The sequence below is a fragment of the Phyllostomus discolor genome, chromosome 2, assembly GCF_004126475.2.
Source record: "Phyllostomus discolor isolate MPI-MPIP mPhyDis1 chromosome 2, mPhyDis1.pri.v3, whole genome shotgun sequence".
Lineage (NCBI taxonomy): Eukaryota > Metazoa > Chordata > Mammalia > Chiroptera > Phyllostomidae > Phyllostomus > Phyllostomus discolor.
In genome coordinates, this window is record NC_040904.2 from 95,383,000 (window position 1) to 95,398,530 (window position 15,531).

General features: G+C 40.3%; 1 protein-coding gene across 3 annotated transcripts in view; it reads right to left on the reverse strand.

Moving 5' to 3' along the window:
- Nucleotides 1–6,798: 6,798 nt before the first annotated feature.
- Nucleotides 6,799–15,531, reverse strand: part of LOC114490454 (limbic system associated membrane protein) — a 638,505-nt gene continuing 629,772 nt past the window's right edge. For all 3 annotated transcript variants that reach the window (XM_028504441.1, XM_028504440.2, XM_028504439.2), the window contains one exon: nt 6,799–14,580. In XM_028504441.1, coding sequence (XP_028360242.1) covers nt 14,483–14,580 — 98 coding nt within the window. In that variant the 3' untranslated portion in view covers nt 6,799–14,482. The remainder of the gene's footprint in view (nt 14,581–15,531) is intronic.

Genomic DNA, 15,531 nt, shown 5'->3' on the forward strand with positions numbered 1-15,531 from the left:
TTCAGCAAAAACCAAATGACAATCCTTTTGAATTTCTAGAGAGGATTTATCAAATCTATAGGAAGCATGCTGATGCTAATCCATAGGCACTAGAGAATGTGTGGATGATGAACATGACTTTTGTTGGACAAAGTGCCCTGGATATCAGCAAGAAATTCCAGAGTGTAGGTGGAGCATTGGGAATGAATTCCTCTCAGCTGGTGGGCATAGCTTGTAGAGTTTACAACACCTGGAAAGCAAGGGAGATAAAACATACCACAGTGTTCTTAGAAACAGGGTAGGGAGGCCAAAGGAAGAAGCAGGACCCTAAAGGAAAGAGGAAAGACACTATGTGCCAATCAATGTGCCTATTGCAAGGAAGAGGGCCCCTGGAGAAGGGAGTGCTTGACACTCGAAGGAGAGAATAGAGAGATGATAAAAACCCTCACCGAGAAACACTGAAAAGGAGAGGGGAGTCTGATGATGAGTGGGAAGGCCCAGGGGGTCCTTTGGACATCTTCCAACCTATTACTAATTTTCCACAGGGGCCCCAGGTACAGTTGACTATGGGGAAGAAGTTAATTTATTTCCTTGTAGACACAGAAACTACATGCTCCTGTGTTGAATACAAAATTAGTGAAGGGAAGTTCGGATGCAGTAATACTGACCTCTGTGACTGGGCAATTACAAAAATAGGCATTCCTTTAACCTCTGGAACGCTAGCTTGGGGATCAGGAGCTTATGCATAGATTCCTCTACTTGCCAGACTGCCCCATCCCATTGCTGGGCCAAGATTTACTTTGTAAATTGCATGTACAAATAACTTTTCTCCCCTGAAAAGTGGCAATTGTGTGTTGAGATCCCATTGGAACATATTTTCCATCTCCAGGCACTCCTGACTTGCCTGGAAGATGCCAGAGGTGAACTTTTCCCACCTGAGATCTGTGAGCAGGTCAAACCATTTGGGATGATGGAAGCCCAGGTAAAGTGGTTAACATCCAATCCATAAAAGTTAGACTAAAAGAAGGGGTGTAGATTCCGTGGGGAAAAAGGTACCCCCACAGAAAGGAGGCTTTAGAGGGGATTCAGCCAATGTTACATGATTTTTTAAAATTGGGACAAATTTGGCCTTGCTGGTATCCTTACAACACTCTTATTTTGCCAGTCAAAAAGACTCACTCTGACAAATATTGATTTTTATAGGATATTAGAACCATAAATGATATTGTGCAAGACATTCATCCTACAGTGCCCAACCCCCATATTCTTTTGACCGTGTTGGCCCTAGACTTGAAGGCTGCCTTTCTCTGCATCCCAGTAGATGAGCAGGCTCAATTATTGTTTGCTTTTGCATAGCAGGACCTAGAGACTAAAGCCATGCTCCAATAATGCTGGACTGTGCTGCCACAAAGATTTAAGAACTCCTCTGCTATATTGGGGAAGTATTGGCAAAAGATTTAAGGGATGTTCAGTTCAAATCAGGAGTTCTTTTGCAACATGCAGATGACATATTGATAGCTAGTAGCAACTATGAGGACTGTTTGCTGAACTCCACCACAGTTCTAAATTATTTGGCAAAAAGTGGATATAAAGCATTGCTTCACAAGGTCCAGATTTGCAAACAGGAGGTGACATATCTGGGATTTCAAATGAAACAGGACACCAGGAACTTGATGGCAGATAGAAAGCAAGCTATTGTTATACTAAAAACCCCAGATAACTGGAGAAAACTTCGTGGGTTCTCAGGAATTACAGGATTCTGCCAAATTTAGATTCCAAACTTTGGACTTATAGCAAAACCACTGCACAATTCCTTAAAAGGACTGGGCTCTGAACCTTCTGAACAGACAAGGGATTGTCAGGTAGTATTTGATTCTGAAACTGGAAAAGACAGCATTTGTGCTGCCTGTCACATACTGAACCCAATAAGCAGTGACATGGATTGAATCTTTATGGGCACTTTATTCAGATGGCTGGTGATCTGAGATGACGGGTTTATACCCTAAAGAACTTTCTATATTTTCCTTTTATGTAAAACTGCCTTCCTTTTATGCCCTAATGATTTGGACAGAAAAGTTCTAGAAGTATTAAAGGGGGGAATCCTAGAGCCTGAGTTAAGAATAGTGGTCAAAAGGGCTTTGGACAAGTGTGACATGCTTTGCTTACCTTCCACCAAGAGAACCACTTTTCTTAATGTGGAATATTGCAGAATTGATCCCTACCTTTGTCATTTAGTTTTCATAGTTTTGATTGTGCCTTCTAACCTTCTTACCAGATCTGCCACCTCCAGAATACAATGAGGATGCCAACTTGCCCAGCAGTGCCATCCTTTGGACATTGCACATGCTGCTTTCCAGGGACAGCCTGCTGACGTGGACTCTGCAAGATCCTTCTCCCTCTTGTGAATTCTTCCCTCCACTCCAGACACCCCCTCCTTTTTTTTGATAGAAATCCCTGGACCAGGGGACAGGTAGGATTGTGCTTTTGGCAAGCAGGAAGTAGCTTCAGAAGAGCAAGACCTTTGTCCATTGTCTTTGTAACATTACAAACTCCAGAAGTGCTAAAGGGGAGATTGTAACAAGGTGAGCCAGGCCAGATCACTGGAGAGTGGAGAGGGGAATCCCAATCTGGCCTGAGAAGCTGCCCCCATCCTGGGGGAAAAGAGGGTCCAGGGAGAAGCTCAGTCTAATACCAGCAGTGACCTTATTTCTGCGTATAAGCTCAGGGAAGTTTATAGGTAGTTCAGAGTATAAAAGAAATAAAGGACTAATGTAGATGGACCTAGTGTGTCAGCTTTATCCATGGGAAACCCAAGATTAAGCTATGGAGATGCACATTTTCAGCATCAGGTATTAAGGTCTTGGGAATTCATTTTGTTCAATGTCTTGTAAGACCTTAATCGCTGTAGTCTAAGTAGGTCACACTTCCTCATCTTATATGGCTAACCCTTAAAGACATAAATCCTACCCCAAAATATGTCTACCCGTAGACTGTCTGGTGGGCTTATATTTTAGCATTAGAAATTCCCCAAGATCTTACAGGCCCATGTTTCCAACAATCTCCTTACTTGTGGAAAGTATCATGTGTTGAAGCCCATCATTTAACCATTTACAGGGGACTAAGACATAGCTAATTGAAAGGCCTAAAAGAACCACCAAATGGGGCACATACCCAGGTAATAAAAAAACTTCAACCAATGATTATTCATTGAATACAGTTGTGATTACACAAAACACAGTTTATTATGCATTATCATTTAACATAGATTTTATTCTTATATTATTATTTATTGTATTTTTTCTATATGAACAACTTTAAATCTTCTTTTGCCTCACCGTGTATTTAGTATATGTCAAACACTATCATAGACACTGAGGTGTATAGGACAGATAAAGATCCCTATGCTCACAGAGTTTAGGATCATTTGCATGTGTGTATGTGTGCATGTACATACAGATAAAAAGAAATATATAAAGTATACAATTTGTAAGAGGAGGTTAATGTCTGTGGTAGTTTTGTACTGTGACCAATTGACAAAGCTGGAACCATGTTTCCCAGAATTCCTTTCCTTATGTGGGTCCTAGTTAAAGTTGGCCAAAAATGGAATTTACTGAAGGCTATAAAGCTGGAAGTGAAGCAGCAGGCGCTGTCTGAAGATCATCATGGTTAGATGCCATGACAGACAAGCCACAGTGGAGTCTGTCTTGTTTTCTCTTGTCTTGATCTGTGTCCATTTCTCCTTCCAACATCTGCTCTTCTGACCTATGGCAACCTCAGGTCACTAACAAAGCAAAGGCAAAAGCTTCCTGTTGACTTCTCCACCTGCTTTCCCACCCCACCCTGCTCTAGCTGGACGTGCTCCACATCCCAGATTCTCTTGCAAGCTCCTACTTGTCCATCTCAAGAAACAGTTCTTCATAAGAGTGGGGCCAGAACTTTCTCTGCTCTCTCAGCTACCTTTGAAGACTTTTTCTTGCCCAACTTCTTGTACAATCAATTGTGTAACATTTTATTTCCATAATGCACCGTATTTCATATTAAAAAAAGAAACTTCATTTAGGATTTCTCACTGGAAGACAGAGTTCGTAAAACAAAGGATTAACAGATGCACAGGAAGAGCTCTATATCTTTCCACATTTTATCACTAGTCAGGCCCTGAGGCAGAGTCTCCATGTCTTAGCACGTGGCTGCATGGTGAGGGAGGGTAGGGTAGGGAATGTCTGTGTTTTGGGAGAGCCCATATGTATTTAATGGGGATAGCCCAGGCCTCTTCTTGACTCGTTTCTTTGTGGGAAGGGCTCTCCAGGCCTGACTAAATCTGTTCAGGGGAGTGGAGCTTGTCTAGGCTGGGGAAGAGCTAAGCTGGGAGGGGTTGGCCAGGCCTGGGAAGCATGTTCATAAGGATCACAAGGGTGAAAAATCATGCCACTTTCCTTCAGAAGTAAGAACACTCACCTTCTTCCCAGCTCTTACATGTTGTTTTGAACATATGTTTAGGTAGATGGGCATTAAAAAATGGCCTATACCAGGAGGGATTTCTTCTGAAGCACTGGTGATGGCAAAGTTTTGATGCGGTGTTAACTTTCAAACTTTGGAGTTTCTGTGGCTTAAAGGAAATCAATCTCAAGCCAGAAAGGGACAATGCTATTAGAGATGCCAAGTGTTTTTTTTTATAAGATTGGCAACAACAGATATGTAATAAAGACTGACTAGCCTTTGTCCCTGGTTCCTGGGAGGTAACCTCTAGGTCCTTGAAATTTCCCAAGCACAGCCAGTCCCCTACTTACAATAGTTCAACTTATAATTTTGCGAAAGTGATATGCATTCAGTAGAAACTGTACTTGGAATTTGGATCTTTTCCTGGGCTAGAAATGTGTAGGACAATACTCTATCAAGATGCTAGGCAGTTGTGGTGAGTCGGAGCTCTCAGACAGCCATGGGATCATGGGGGTAAACAACCAATACCCTACAGTGAACTGTGTTGCCAGCATTTTTGGATATTGTGTTTTGTGTTTCCCCATCCCATCACATGTATAAAAATACCAACCTGTATCTCCTGCTTCTGGTGAGAAGAGGAAGGCAATTACTCTTGAGATGAAATGCAAGATAAGTGCCCAACTATAGGTCAATGTAAATGTTCTGAGCATGTTTACTGCAGGTTAGGCTAAGCTATGATGTTTGGTAGGTTAAGTGTATTAAGTGCATTTTTGACTTACAATATTTTCAATTTATGATGAAATGGGTTTATCTAGAGATAACACCCCTCATAAATTGAGGAGCACTGTTAGTAGGAGTTTCTTTGTTAATCATATTGGTTCTTCTTTGAGCCACATTTAATAGTTGATGCTAAGGAGGTGACTCATGGTCTACCTCTAAGGAGAGAACTCAGGATGGGATCAGCTGTGTCAGAAAGACCAACCACGTGGTTAAAGTATTGGAGCTTTGAGTCATGTGATAGCGATATGAGCTTGAACTCCTGGCAGGGGAGGGAGACTGAAGATTGATTTCAACTGGGTAACCAGTGATTCAATCAATTGTGCCTAAGTAATGAAAGTCCAACATAGACTCTGGGCATGAAAGCGTGGGAAACGTTCTGTGTACTGTCTCACGTCAGAGTCTGGGGGGCAATGCGTGCTGATCCACAGGGAGAAGATGGTGGGAACTTCACATCTGGGGCTCTCTCAGGCTTTTCCCTGTGTATCTCTCCCTTTGGCTTATTCTGATTTGCATCCTTTTGCTATAATAAAATTGTAATCATAAGTATAACACCTTTCTGAATTCTGTGAGTCATTCAAGAGATCATTAAATCAGAGAGGATAGTTTTGCCAGCTGGTTAGAAATGAGGATGGCTTGAGGACCCCAAGTGTGTGGCTGGTATCTGATGTGAGGTCTATCTTATTTGAGTGCTGTGTCTTTAACCTTGAGTTTGGCAAACTCATTGAAGACGAGCATTTTCAGAGTTTCACACAAAGTTCAAATTTGGGGAGAATGGGTTCTTTGAATCAGAGGAAACCAGAGGTTTTGCTTCTGAGACTTTGTTGATTATCAAGGCTGATCATGAGTGCTCATTTTTCTACAGCCACCCACTGCGATTTGAGATCAGTTCTCTTGTTTTTTTTGATCCATTTTGGCTCCTAAGTGTCAGACTTCAGACCTTCCTAATCACTTCTGATATACAGTTGGTCAACTCACCCCTTTGAATTCTGGATTGCTTATTTCTCATTTTCTCTTGCCATCTCCTACCTGTCCCCAAAACTATAGGGAGTCTTTGGAGATTCTGGAAACATTTGGCGAAGGTAAATAGCTCTCAGCAAGAATAGAAAACAAACTGCTTTTTTTCATAAGTGGAAGAAAATAGGTGGCTTTAGAAGGTAACTTAGTTCCTTCTAATTCTATCAGGTAGGATCCTATGAAAACTAACCCTTAAAGATAAACTGTAATGGAGGCTTAGAAAGGGTGTACTCCCTGATGTTTTTTGATATGTCTTAGGGTCTTACTCCAGTCTTACAGTCAAGAACTTCTTCATGCTTTATCTGGAGCTTCCCAAAGGTAATTTGAGCTTATTTTGTATGCTCCTTTAAGGAAGAAAAAGAGAAGCTTTCAGCTATCTCTTTGCTTAGATGAAGACAATTATTGTAAATACCACATTCCATTCTGTGAGAGTAAAGAGACATTGATAGAGACTTCAAGCAATTCTTCAGTGTTTTGTCCACTCTTTGCTCACATGATTTTCATTATCATTGGCTTCATTCCCTATCTTATTCATGAACACTTCCAAGAAGCAGTGCATTCAACCACAAGAACACTGACTCAGGTCAATGAAGACACATCTCCTTTTCACATTTATTTCATTTTGTTTTAAGATCACAGAAGAGCAGAGCATTCATACGTGTAAAGTAACAGAAGAGAGAAACAGAATTTAAATACACTGAAAAAGAAAAGGAAAAAAGCTTTTTTAATTTTAATTTTTTTACACACACTGCGCTTTTTTGTTTCTTCACAGAGCTAGTATCCAGGAGGAAAAAATCACCCAATAAACAAAAATTAAAAACCTTGAACAACCAAAATCAACAAAAAACCCCCCACAAAAAATGGCCATGTGTTTATATCAAGGAAAATTCTGTTGATGTCTACAGGGCTGAAAAAAGGAATATATTTATATATTTATATATATTTATATGTATATAACACTGTTAATAAGGAGAATTCTAACCAAGAGCAGGATTTATACACCATTCAGTACAGCAGTGAGAAGGAAGGGGTGAAGCACTGGGGACAGCGGGAGGGAGTTGGAGGTTTTCTCCCATGCTTCTTTCCCCCTGTAATTTCCTCCCTTTAACCTTCTCCCACTCCCAGTAAATATTTAGGTTGCAGAACGTGGGCCATAACTCACCAGGATGAACCATTTATATTGTCTGGTGAAGAGCAAAGACTTAGGGAAGTGGGTTTAAAAGGTTCCAAATAGCTTAGAATTACTGCCGCGTGCCATGAAGCTAGTAGTTCAGGTGTTTTCATTTGCAAGAAGCAGATTTTAACTCTGTGCCTGGCTTTACATAAAGAGGGCTTGTGCAGAGAAGAACATAGCTGAAGGAGCAGATCCAGGAGCACCACTCAAAATGTGGCACCTCTGAAATATCTATGGAAATGAGGTGTTGTCCGGTGGGCAGGTCATTCTCCCACTTAGGGGAGCTTTGTAAGTATTCTAAGTACATTGCATTTCCTTATATACATAAAGTGATAGTAATGCTGGGAAGTTATGTGTAATCCCTGCTCTGGTGCACAGGAGACTCTGATTCTTTCTGTTCTCTTAGGCAATGCATGGAAAACTACCATTGGACAGATGCTAAACTGAGCCTCTAGGGCAGTGTGGGGCTATACTGGGATGGGGCAAGACAAGTGGGTCTGTACTTAATCTGTCCAGAACATGGCACAAGAAAGTAATTCCTAATTAACCACTGAGAAACCAGCCTTCCTGCTTACCCTCTTCTCAGAGAACTGAACTTTCACATTTGGTTTTTGGCCTTCACAACAACTCTTACTATATTTAGATCTGTGACCTCCTAAAATGTGTTTATTTTTGTCCTATTTTCAACTTTAATTCTCTACATGGTATTGACATGTTTTTCTCTCTCTCTCTGCACTTACTTGACTTCATAGACTGTAAGTCAAGTTTAGAGAAACTTATGCCATAAGAAATTCCTTCCAAAATGATACATAATCTTGCCGTATTCTCAGGGAACTGCCTTTTGAACTTGCCTGGGACTACATGCTTATTGTCACCAGCACAAGCAACATGTTTTCAAGGACATACGTTTACTGAAGTGAGACACTTGGCCCAGGATGAGCAAAAACTGATGTTTCCTTTCATATGCACAACTTCCTCACTTGTTACATGCATAATACCCAATCTGGTTATTTTTCTTCCTGTGAAAGCTTATTAGAATATAGCTCAACAGTTAGATTTTATTATCAATAAACAACTCTAGCTACTTCACTGCCTTCAGTTTAGTCTGAACACGTCCCTTCTCAACATTGCTAAGAAGTTTTGATCAGAAGAAAATTGTAGAACTGGTCCAGGGATCCTACATTCAAGGAAGTTTTGGCTTTTGAGATGGAGATGATGGAATGATGGATCTGAAAAGTATGGATAGTCCAGAGACCAAACTAGAGATGACAAGCAACTACTTGGAATGATTAGCTGGGCACAGCACTACATGGTATTAGATTCTTGTTTGGAATCAGAGAGTTGAGATTTGCCAGAGGTTTTAGAGATGCCACTCACATTCCTCACTTTCAGCATGAGAAAACCAAGAAGTCAGGAAGTTTAAATGACATGCTTAAGGTCATACAGCTTGTTTGTGGCTGACCCAGGGCTAAAACCAAATTGTCCTGACCTTCAGTTCAGTACACTTTCACCCCACTTTAAAGTTGTCATTTATCTTGAGTAGGGGAGTGCATTTTAAATGGATTATTAATTTGACCTAAATTTCTTTCTAATACAGTCTTTTCAGAAAATTCATGTAGTCGTCTCTTTGATGACTCTTTAGGTATCAGTTGTTTAGATTCTAGAAAAATTAGATATGTCTGTTAAACACATCAGACATTTCAAAAAGACTCCAAGAGAAAGTGTCTGAGAGACATACTCCCAATTGAAATGATTTTGTTCTCATTTGCAATATTCAGAATAGATATGTAGACATACAGGTATACTGGATTAAGTAAAAGTAGTAATTTTGTAGGGGGCTTTAGCAGGATATTTCTCAAAGATATACCATATTTCTTATATCCCACATTATTTTATGATTAAGATGACAAAGATTTCCCAGTGTCTTTGGTAGATGGAAAACAAAAACTGAGCAATATTTTGTTCATCAAAGTGTAGTTGACTTCCTTGGAGCTATTTCAATAAGACATCTTAGATGGTGAGTAAAAAGCAACAAGAAGACATTTGGGAGTTGATGCACCAGACACACAAACCTTTAAAATTCCTTCCTCCTTATATCATCATGTCATTTCCTTTGCTTTGGGGGTCAGGTGAGGCTACTGTGGACGCAGCTGGGAGAAACTCTACTTAGGTCCTGAAGGGACAAAGGTGACTTCCTCTGCCTTGAGCAGGTTAGGAACCTCTAACACTTCCTGTGGGTCCGCTTCCTTTTTCTGGGGCAACCTTGCATTTGGGCCATTAGTCATACTTCTTCCCCTGACTGTGAAAAGCTTTGGCTTTTATTTATTTTAATCTATTTTTCCTTTAAGATTCACAGGTTTAACTGCACTTGGGCCCTGCCTGAACACTGAAGTTTACATAGTTTATATTATGTACATAAACTAGTGATTTACATTGATTTACACATGATTGGTGCCTAATTTATTAATCAGCACACAGAATGTAAATACGCTGAAAGGAAATCAAGATTTTAAAATAAGTTTTTCATAATATCCATAAACATTTGCACTAGTATAATATTAACCCTAGTCCTAATGTGAACACCAGCTTCCTGGCCAGGAGGCAAGTAATGGCCCTTGCTGGGTGAAGAATTCCTTCCTGAATTTCAGTTGGCCACATTTGACAACAAAGCTACATGCAAATGAGAACAGTTTACTTTTCTTCCACTAGTACGCACATAAATGTAAACTCCATTTTGCATTTAGGGAGATGTTTACATATCTATGCCAACAACAGTGCAAAATTCACATCACTGGGGCAAATACAGTTTTTGTAGGAGAAATATTTTAAAAACTTAAGAAAAGAGGCTTTCTAAATTGATTTGAATTTCTTAACTCAGGGTCTTATCTCATTATTTTGTGGTATATTTAACTTTTGTCTCAAAATAATAGTTTTTATAGGTCAGATATTGCATTACATTTGTATTTCTATAAAAATGATAGTAATTAAGAACCAAGACTAAATTTAAGTTAAAAGGCTTTGAAGGCAAAGTGAAAAATAATCCCATGGAATATGGTCCATAAACAAATTCCTTTTAAATAAATAATAACAAAATGGGAAAAATGGGGCTCCATGACTTCCTAAATGAAGCATAGCTCCTTTTTTTAAAGCAAATTCAGTACTCTTCTTCCTTTTAGGTTTAAACAATTATTCTAGATTTGTCTTCTAATACACATAATATTGTAAATATAGCATCTGTAAAGATAAAAAATAATACATACACACATATATTATTTTTCCACAAATAATTCAAGGCCTATGAAAACCAAAATGAGAAATGGGAGACAAGCCAATAGAAACAGTCAAACCACAATGAACCAGGGGACAGAAACTGTGACTCTGGAGCAGTTGAGAAGCTAACAACTTGGTAGGTGATAACTCAGATACACTTTCACGCTGAGGAGTCTAGTTTTTGTGTGCAAAGGAGGTAAGTCCATTTTTGGAGGAGAAACAGACTTTTGTTTCTGTCCCCCAAGAACATGAAAATCACGAGTACTTTTACAAGGTCTCTATGAATAACCCCAGTTGTCTAAATATGTAGTTAAAAAATGCCCATAACAAGGGAGATGTCTGCCTGAACTTGGGAGAGAAGGTGAAGGTCAATGGGACAGTTCTTTCCATTAGAAAACTCAATGACTTTCCCATAAAACTCAGTTCTTTTGGGGCAGAAGGATATTATGTCTCAAAAAAAGTAAGACAAATAGCTTCTGATGAACAATTATGCAGAATATATCATTCTGCAGTTGTAAAACCTAAGATTAGTTCTCATAGTTCAGAAAGTGCCCTGGGTCAAGGTTATTTCTTCTTTTATAACTGGAAATTGAGTCTAAGGATTATGTTTTATAATGATGTTTCTTTTGCATACAAAGAACACTAAACATATTAGCTATACAGATTAACTGTGCACTTCACTTACTCTTCTCAGTGGATTGCTTCTAACCTCTGGGTTCTTTTCAGTTGAGTTTAAGCTTGGATTACCAGTGGACAAGATTCTTGAGGGGATTTATAGCCATATGATGGACTAGTGAACTAAATTCCAAGAAGTCCCATGTTCAGACTCAATTTCTTGGTGACAGTCCTGCAGCTTCTACCTTTTTTCTGACCTTTCTCCATTCTTCACATTGCCTAGAGACATTCTCAAACCTGTAAGATTACTGGGGTTGATGTTTGCTCTGAAACAGGAGCCGGGATGACTTTAAAATTCCCAGAGCCTGCCAGAGATACATGCAAAAACCACACTATTCAATAAATGTTTGATTATGTTTAATATATGATCCATTATATTAAAACTCAGGGAACAAATGGTACTGACAAGGCAAAGACATTCCTTTCAATGGAGAATTTCCTTCCATAAAATCAAGACCTTGTCCTTATGACAGGGTAGGGACAATAAGAAATCTAGGTGTATGATTAAAATCTGTGACATGCCCCCAAGATCTGTTCCTGAAACTGATACTAAACTGAATTAACTCCTTTTACTTTCCTTATATATCTTTAAATTAGCATGTGTTCTTCTAAAGCTTCTACTTAAGGATGTGGCTGGCTCTTCATATATGTGGGGAACATTTATCATCAAGGATGACAAACTTTTAATCCTGCACTAAGAAGACCAACTTATTAGAGAAATCTGATTGTCAGTAAGTTGACACTGAATAGGAATATGGCCAACATTCCCTGTGTTTTAGTAACTTCCTATCTACTGCAGGGTTTGCCATAAATGCTCTTAATGAACCCCAAGCTCAATTTGTTCTTCCATTTTATGTCTAAACTACAAAATCATAAAAGAAAACTGGTGATAAGCTTCTAAAAAAAACAATAGAATCTCTTAGAAGACATTAAATGCTGCTTATCAAGGAGATTATGGTCAGATTCATTGCAAAGAACCTTGAATTAAAATCTGTCAAGAGAAATTTTCCTTCCTTCCTTCTTCCTGCTTTCCCTCCCTGCTTTCCTTTCTTCCTCTCCTTGTTTTTATTTGCAGTTATGAAATTTCCTGTTTTATAGCACATGCCAGCTATTTTTTAGGTTTCAAAACTTGGTGAAGTACCATATTTGGCTCTGCTAAAACACTTCCAATTATGACCTTGATAATTATTGTCTGTCTTTTGGTAAACTGAATCACTTCCAATGTCTCCTATAGTGTTGGTTTTATGACAAAGCTATCTAAGCACATAGAGCCAGCTCTCTTTGCAGGGTCTTTCCTGAGAAAATCCTTCTGTTGTTGTGATGATGCCAAGTTTTGTGGTAGGCATACAACTTCTGTATAAATTATTACATGTTTCCCAGCTCTTTTGGTTAAGACTCACTAACTCACATTTCAGTGTTAATGGCAAGATGATACTTTTTGATGTAGACTTAAACAGCATACCCCCAATGTATCTTTTTCAGGAGACTAGAAACCAAAAGTTATCAGGGAAATTGGAATATAACTCCATGTCTAGTGGCCTGGCCTAGAATGATGACGGACGACTATGGACAATGGTACTGCAAACACTATCATTGGAACAGACGGGAGATAATGTGGACAACCAAATAATGTACCAGCCTAGAACACCAGGACAAAAATCTGCAGAGGAGCACAGGAGTGTATTCCTTGTAGTCATGGTCAGTGCTTTTTATTAGAGCTCTGTCCACTATCTCTAAAACACGAGTAAGGATCTGAGCATCTATCCACTTCTCCTGCTCTGCTCACTCTCATTGCATTTTATCTGAAATAGGAAATAATCTCTGCTCAGGGGAATCCATGGGGCAAATGCAGTGTTACTTGAAGATGAGGGAGGGGGCAAAACAGGGCTGCTTATATTTCCACGTGGCTCCTTATCCTTTCATTGGGAGTTAACACTGGGAGACCTTCCTGCATCTGGGGATTTACTCAGCACATGCTACTCACCCCTGCAGCAGAACAGGACCCAGCCTGCAGTGAGCCAGCAAATCTATGAATCCCTCAGACTCATGGAACAAGAGTGAAATCAGAAACCTTCTCTCCTAAGTCGCCTCATCCACGTCACTGATTTCTCTACTGTTTGCTCACCCCATCAATAGTAGGCACTTTCATTTACAGTGATATTCTGAGTGACTCTCGACTGGGTTCTGATGATTGGACTAGGAGAAATATGAGGTTCCGCCCTTAGAGGGGGCACAGCTGGGTTCGAATATGCACTCATGTCACGTGACAGCCATGGGTGGGACGGGCCTCCGCTCCTCACCTCTGCACCACGTCCCCCAGCGACCTGTCACAGCTGCGCCTCACAATTACAATGCAGGACAGTATCTACAGCACGAAGTCTATGTACACATGGACCATTCCCTTGGCATGCTTTAGAGGGACACACACGCTCACACACATGTACACCCACGTGAGAGCGAAAGACGTGAGCACGCACGCGCAGCGGGGAAATTAAAACGGCACTTCCTAGCATTTGCGGCGTGACTAGTGCTCAGGGTGGCGGAGTGGAGGGGGTGGCGCGGCAGGTGGGGACTGGAAGGGGGTATCTGGGGTGGGTGTGTAGAGAGAGAACACACTGAAGGGGGGGAGGTGACCTTAAGAGTTGGGGAGAGTGTAGGCAGAAAAGCCTTGGATTTCATTGATAGTCTGAAATGGTTATGAGTCAGCTCAAATGAAAAACAATGAAAAGATGAGGGAAATATACACACCAAAAGCAAGACCTTTTTCTCCCTCAGGCATGAAAAAAGATGGTGGAAGGATAGAGTGTGTATGGGGGGTTAATGTCCATCGGGTACTTCTTCACTTGTCTTATTTTTAAAACATCTGGATGTCCTTAGTAAGACGTAGTCTTCACAGAGCATACATTTGCTTAGATATACACATATCATGGCAGAACTTTCCACCCTGAAATACACTCAAATATTTACTGATGGACTTTGAAATTGTTTTAAATGTTGTATTTTCTTCTTCCTTTTCTTATTTCCCCCTTTATTTATAAACACACAAAGTTGTGAAATAAAGTCTCCCCCCATCTCTCTCTCTCTGTCTCTCTCTCTGTATCCTGTGTGATGCATTTTTGTGTTTTTTAAAATTATTTTAAAATTTTTATTCTATTAACATTTGCTGAGAAGGCAGAGCAGAGATGCTGCCAGCAGCCACAGTGGTACGGCCAGACTGATGGATCCGTTTATTCCTCTCACCGACCCAGGTCCTGCAGTGCAAAAGAGAGAGAGAGAAAAGAGGACAGTTACATCCAGCCCACTCTATGTTACAGCAGACTGCTGCCCGTAGCAGAGTAAAGACCAGGCCAGGTACCGGCACTTACCAGTCAGTGCACTACGTACAGCCCAGCAAGAGCTCACAATCTTTCCTGAATCCTTCTTAAGCTACAAACATCTTAAGGAGTATCATTGGTTGAAACACCTCTAAATATAAAATGCTCCATCAGAGAAAGCCCTAAACTGGCTATCACTGATGCCTCTGATAGTACCACGGGTTCCTCCTCACCAGCCACCTCTTGTACACTCCGCTCGCATGGCACCCGATGCCAGCACTCATTAATATGCCAGGCGTTGGTGAGGGTCTTTCCACAGCCAGATGCGAGTTCCTCCAGCCAATTTATCACAGTATCTTCATCAATAAAACATGGAACCAATCTGTGATTCTCTTGTTTCTCGGGAGGGAAGCAGTAATTATTTATTGGTTATAGGGAGGGGAGCTGTTTCAAAGTAATATTGACTGGTGACACTTTAGCTTCAAGGTGGAAAATAAGTCAATTCATTGTAGGATTTTAAGAGGAAACAGGGGAACATGTGGTCTAAACTCTTTATTTGACACTTTAAAAATCAAAAGCAGCCCTGGCTGGTGTGGCTCGGTGGACTGAGCGTGGGCCTATGAACCAAAGGGTAACCAGTTCAATTCCCAGTCAGGGCACATGCCTGGGTTGGGCCAGGTCCCCAGTAGGGGGCGTGTGAGAGGCAACCACACATCGATGTTTCTCTCCCTCTCTTTCTCCTTCCCTTCTCCCCTCTCTAAAAGTAAATAAATAAAATCTATAAAAATAAATAAAATTAAAATAAAAAGCAAAGACAACCACAACAACAGGAAACAACAAACAGATGTAGAGTGTTTAAGAGGCAGGTCCAAAGCAGAAGCAGAACTG